This window comes from Natrix helvetica (assembly GCF_964273705.1).
Source record: "Natrix helvetica genome assembly, chromosome: 2".
Lineage (NCBI taxonomy): Eukaryota > Metazoa > Chordata > Lepidosauria > Squamata > Natricidae > Natrix > Natrix helvetica.
In genome coordinates this window covers 19192358-19198832 of record NC_138552.1, presented here as the reverse complement: position 1 = coordinate 19198832, position 6475 = coordinate 19192358, and the positions used below count along the sequence as shown (strand labels likewise).

The 6475-nt window shown below is 43.4% G+C and overlaps 1 protein-coding gene across 1 annotated transcript; it reads right to left on the bottom strand.

Moving 5' to 3' along the window:
• Nucleotides 1–1592: 1592 nt before the first annotated feature.
• Nucleotides 1593–2945, bottom strand: RXFP3 (relaxin family peptide receptor 3; the record flags this gene model as incomplete). The annotated part of the gene is made up of 1 exon (XM_081940468.1): nt 1593–2945. One exon carries the CDS (start codon nt 2943–2945, stop codon nt 1593–1595), a length of 1353 nt encoding a protein of 450 aa, XP_081796594.1.
• Between the last annotated feature and the right edge of the window lie 3530 nt (nt 2946–6475).

Here is a 6475-nt window from a genome sequence, read left to right as displayed (position 1 = left end):
AGCCGAATATAGGTAACGGTAAAGGTTCCCCTCGTATAGATCTTCTAGTTATTCCTGACTCTAGGGGGCGGTGCTCATCTCCGTTTCAAAGCCAAAGAGCCAGTGTTGTCCGAAGACGTCTCCGTGGTTATGTGACTGGCATAACTAAACGCCAAAGGCACACAGAACACTGTTACCTTCCCACCAAAGGTAGTTCCTATATTTTCTACTTGCATTTTTACATGCTTTCGAACTGTTAGGTTGGCAGAAGCTGGAACAAGTAACAGGAGCTCATTCCATTGTGTGGCACTAGGGATTCGAACTGCTGAACTGCCAATCTTTCTGATCAACAAGATCATCGTCTTAGCCACTGAGCTACCACGTCTGAATATAGTTCATCTTAAAATCATGTGTTCCATTGTATGAAGATTGAATTGTTTTAATGAGGATCAACAATAAACATATTTTCCCCCTTTCTAATTATCCCTTCTAACCAGGATGAATGAATTTCCAGACCATTCAATTTAGCCTCTCACTTTTCTTACCAGGAAGGGAAACAGACTCAGGTGGAGAGGTTTTTCCTAATTCCAATGGCCAGGATAACTGGAGATGCAAATATTATTTTATCTGGATCAATTAAAAAAAAGTATTTAAAACACTTAATTTCACACCCTACTACTGTACTCATAAATCCATAAAAACAGCCTGCCTGCTGGATTGGATCAAAAGCTCATCTAATCCGAATCAATTGAATGTTGATTCAGTTACTCTTCAGTTACTCAACTGGCAAGCCAGATGTCTTTTGAAAACTCATAAGCAGGATATGACAGCAAGGGCTTTCCTCACTGTTGTTTCCTTGCACCTTGTGGTATTCAGAAACAAGTCCATAAGTACTATGGACTCATCATGCCTAGCTTTACCCTCCAGGAATAAAATTGTTGAAGGTCATGGCCATCACAGTATCAATGTCACCATCTAGATCAGTGTTTCTCAAACTTGGCGACTTTAAGTCCTGTGGACTTCAACTCCCAGAATCCCCCAGCCAGCATAGCTGGCTGGGGAATTCTGGGAGTTGAAGTCCACAGGACTTAAAGTCGCCAAGTTTGAGAAACACTGATCTAGATACTTATTCTATCTAGCCTCTCCCGTGATCTTCTGTCGTTGTCTAGAATCATTCATTCATCCTCTCTGTCCACTTTTTCCCTTCCGTGCCTAATTCCACATCCCTCCCCCAAATCTAGAGAATCGCAAGCACCGCAAGGTTTTCCTCTTGTTCAAGTTACTCCAGGCTTTGATCACTCCTGTCACTCCTGCCTGCACTTTCTCCACCTTTACCGTTATGAAGGCGCAGCAGTTGGCATTCCAAGTGAAGTCACCCCATACATTTCCCCACACTGCCACATTGCTTCCCTGAGTGCTGGAATACACCTTTCTCATTTTCTTCCATGCTGATAAACACTCAACCAGCAAGAAGCCTGGCTCTTCAGACACGGAACTCCCTCTCCCCACCACCACATCCCACAACAAGGCACTGCTCCGACACAGGAAAACACACGGACTGATTCAGGGTACCGCCAGCAATTTCTTCGTTCCTTGGTACCAGTCCCTCGGACTCAACAGCGCAGCTCAGTGGAGGTGATGGACGGAAAGATATTAGAGCAGCTACTGTACACCACCAGCCCAGGGGGATAGCAGGCGGCATCAGGAACATCTCCTGCTCTAGCAGGAGGAGGAGCAGTAGCAGCAGAACTGCTTGCGGGTTGAATGGTCATTAGGTTCTTTAGTGCCTGCTCTTCCTGCTCAGGCTTGGTGGTGGCAGTGAATGGGCGCATGGTGGTGGTGGAGGGTGAAGCAATCCTCCACAGCAGCTTCTTGAGGGCTTTACGGAATTCCCTGCGCATGAGGCAGTAGAAGATGGGGTTGAGGCAGCTGTTGGAATGCGCCAGGCAGACGGTGATGGGAAAGAGGTATGCCTGAGAGAGAAAGTAGGCACGGCTGAAGTGCAGAAGGTTCAGCTTGATGAGGACACCCCAGGTGGTGAGTGCCTGGTTGGGCAGCCAGCAAAGGAAGAAGGACAGTACCACAATGGTCACTGACTTGGTCACCTTGGATCGGCGCTTCGTGCTTGGCCCACAGGAACCGGCACCCACATGTCTGTCACTGATGAAGCGTACCAGCAAAAGGTAGCAAAGGGTGATGATGGTCAAAGGCAATAGAAAGCCCAGCAGGACCTTCTGGGCATGGTAGAGCCCCAACCAGAATGGAGTGTTGTTGCCTTGGCTATCAGGTATCTTGACCAGACAGAATTCCTCGCCGAAGATAGTGGAGGTGGTGGAGAAGATGCCATTGGGCAAAGAAGCTAGAATGGCTAGGATCCATATGAGGGCACACAACCACTTAGCTGAGGAGCAGCCATCCAAGAGCCCTCCTTGCCTTCTGCTTTTCAGGGCAGAGGCCACCGCATGGTAGCGGGCAATGCTCATGGCAGTGAGGAAAAAGACGCTGGCATACATGTTCATGGCTGTCACGTAAGAAAGCATCTTGCACATGACTTTGCCAAAGAGCCAGGTGAAATCCAGCGCATTCTCCACTGCCCAGAAGGGCAAAGTCAGGACAAATTGGAAGTCGGTCACTGCCAAACAGGTCACGAAGAGATTGATGGAAGACTTTTTCCATTTGCTTTTCATCAGGTAGAGCACCAGCACGTTGCCAACCAGACCGAAGGCGCACACCACCGAGTAAATGATGGAGATGAAGATCCGTAGGAGGATAGAACTGCCTCCCTGCAGTCCATCTGCTCTCTCTAGGTTGAGGAAGCTCCTCCAGAACTCCTGCAGGGACTCGTTGGTGCCGTTGCTTAACAGTCTCTCTTCTAACAGGCTGGGGAAAGCGTTGAGTTCTCCGGCTTCTGCTTCCTTTACGCTATCTGCAAGCGAGCAGTAGCTGTATTCACACATGGCATCCATCCCATGGCAGAGGGGGAAATACTTGGGTCTTCTCAGCTCCGCCTAACAAGCTGCTTCTGTGAGATTCCCCCCCCCCCCCCAAAAAAAGTCTCTCTTTCCAGAAGTGCCCAGTCAAAGGAAAGACTCCCTTCGGCCGGCCAGCTGGAGAGCCCCACCCGGACTGCGAAATCTTGGGCAAGGGAATTGGGGAAGAAAAGGTACGGAGCGGTGGCAGCGCAGAGACGATCACAGCTGATCTGCGAGGGAGAGAAGGCAGCGAAAAGCAGCCCGACGCCCAGAGCAAGCAGCCGGACGATCCAAAGGCAGGGAACCACAGACTTCGGGGAAGCTCCAAGGAAAGTCACTCACTGTTGGGGTAGATGTAGTGGCGGAGTCTTCCAGAGCATTCCTGCGTGCAGCTCTAAGTCAGGTTGAAGTTGAGCGCGGGTCTTCCGGCCGCCTCCCGAACAGCCGCGTTTCTTGACCCTTCTGTCCAACCTGCAACTACGGCTCAAGACAAATCCTGCCTCCCCCCTCCCGTGCAGACGGTTTTATTGCGTATCTGACTCCGCGGGTCTGTTTTTTAAGGTGCGCGCGCAACAACGCGCTCCTGGTGCTCTCCAAGGTGCTGCAACGCCCGCCGCCCCCTTCCCGCTATTCTTCTTACAACCAAATGACCTGCCACCGAGATAGATATCTAGTTTAATCTAAACTTCCAAAGGTTTCACCGTGTCTTAACTGGGAAAAAACTCTTTTGAACTGTTTCGTATTGTTTTTTGGACTTCTCTTCCCTTCGTCCCGCAACTGCTGTCCCCCTTTCATATGTACGTGAAATGTGCTTTTTAAAAATTTATACATTCATCACGAAGTCACCCACATTATTTTTCAAGAAAGGACACAGACATGCTTTAACTTGGTGGGCTGTGGTAATGCTGAGATTTTTTTAATGGGTAATGGGAGTGATGGTGAGGGGATTTTTTTTATGTGCCAAGGGGAAAAACAAGAATTTAGACAAACAAGCATTTTTTAAATTTAATGTACTATGTTTTACTTATTTGTGGAACTTGGCTTTCTGCTATTACATTCACTTTTAAAAGGAAAGTGAAAAAATAAATCCCAAACCACTGGTGAATAAAATATTTATTAGGACCAACCAAAATGCAAACAAATGTGCAAACTTCAAATATTTTAGGTGATACAAAATCAAAGAATGAGGAAAATGCAACGACATACTCCACAGCTACCCATTTGGGTAACCAACATAATTCAGAGCAAGTTACTCTGTCAATGTCTTGTAATACAATCTTACATGTTGTTGTTGTTGTAGCTGCTGCTGCTGTTGTTGTTGCTATTGTTAGTTGCAAAGTCATGTCCAACCCATTGCAACCCCATGGACCATGTTCCTTTAGGCCTTCCTGTCCTCTACTATCCTCTGGAGTCCATTTAAGCTCATGCCGACTGCTTCAGTGACTCCATCCAGCCACCTCATTCTGCCACCCCCTTCTTCTTTTGCCCTCAGTCTTTCCCAGCATTAGGCTCTTCTCCAGTGAGTCCTTCCTTCTCATTAGATGGCCAAAGTATTTGAATAATCTTATATACAGTAAGTTAGTTCAAAAGAAAGCCCCACTGAATTCAATAGGATACATTTCAGAAGTTAATGCAATCAAAACATGCACTAATCAAGGAAAGAAGCAACTTAGAACTGAGGAGAAATTTCCTGACAGTTAGAACAATTAATCAGTGGAACAGCTTGCCTCCAGAAGTTGTGAGTGCTCCAACACTGGAAGTCTTTAAGAAGATGTTGGATAGCCATTTGCCTGAAACGGTATAGGGTTTCCTGCCTAGGCAGGGGGTTGGACTAGAAGGCCTTCAAGGTCCCTTCCAACTCTACTATTGTATTGTATTGTATTGTATTTTAAGAAGCTAAATAGGATTTATTTTGGCTATGTGGACAGAACACAATCAGCATGTAAATATATCTGCAATCTGATGCAAAAAGAGCTTAAACTGGATTTGAAAGTGGGCTCAAGAGGACATATAAAGTTATTTTTTCATTGTCTTGCTCCAAAATGACTATGGTCAACTGTCCTGTTTCTTTGCTATTCAAAGGGCTTCAGAAATTTGATAAAACTGTCTAGTACACTTTTAAAAAACGATTAAAATATGTTCTTCACAATGCATTTTACTTACCTGCATAAAATCAGACATAATGTTTGTAGCGAGAATGAAAACACAAAATTCATTTAACACCTTTAATTAAAGTGAAACAGTTTGATCATAAGAAAGATCTTGTTCAGCTATAGATTTTGCATTAAGACTTTAGCATTCATTAACAGATATTTGAGCTCTGATTGGAAATCTTTAACTTCTTCCAAATTTCCTTATACTTGCATGAACACCTATTTAATTACTAATTATTCAATAAACCCCACTGATGAGTTTCATGCAAGTTTAAAACACAGTTTTCAAATCCTAGTATTTGGGTTCATGCAACAGATTCAGTCTAAACTAACCAAACCACATTCTGGCTTTGCGTGGTAATGTAAGCTCAACCCAATTCTCAGAATCAATCCATTTTAAATTCTTAAAATAGCCAGCCAATGCAAATTGAATCATATGTTTTATAGATCATAGAGCATGTGTACCAAAGACAAAACCCTTGTGTGTCCAATCACACTTGGCCAATAAAGAATTCTATTCTATTCTATTCTATTCTATTCTATGTTGCACTCAATCATTATGTAATTTGTTTAATTTTGGCTTAACCTGTTGTACACTGTAGTATGTAAATGGAAGTATATGGCTTAGATTTATGTGAAAATCAGGACACTATGGCAATGTAACTGCAATTGGAGATCATTTCTGCCACAACTTTGTACTCTAAATGATTCAACAGCTTGGATAGCACCAAGAAACACACTAATAATTAGCATTCTGATGTTCCACACTGCTGGAATGCAATGAAGGATTATGAAAGCTGCTCTAAGAAGGTTTTAAAGTATGTAGATTTAGAAGCTTAACAGATATGCGCTAGTTCCCAGATGCAAGTCAATACTGATAGCTAAAGCTCTACATATCCTGGGCCACAGTCTCTGAAGGGCCATCTATTTCTGTGTATCAGCTTTCCTATTCTTTTAGAATCTAAGGCAGAGATTGACATAAGAATTAAATCAAATGGTATTAAAGATGAGAAATGTCCTATGGTAGCCTATACTTCTATAATGCTTTTCTAAATATGATGTGCCTGGGACCATCATTGCTTTAATAATGATCCACCCAACCCATGTCTTTTTGCAAATTATTTTAAACTTGTATAAATAGTGTATCTTAATAAAAATAAATTTCAAATATTTTTGTAATAATACAATTTAATTAAAACCCACCCCTCAATCTCTCTCTCACTCCTTGCCTCTCTCTTTATCGATGTCATTTTGATATGATTATTCTTTGTTTTGGATACTTAGTTTTATTGAGATTACTGTTTTAAGCTCTAGTATTTGTTGGATATTGAATTTTTTAATTGAAGCTAAATCAGTGGTTTAAACTATCTT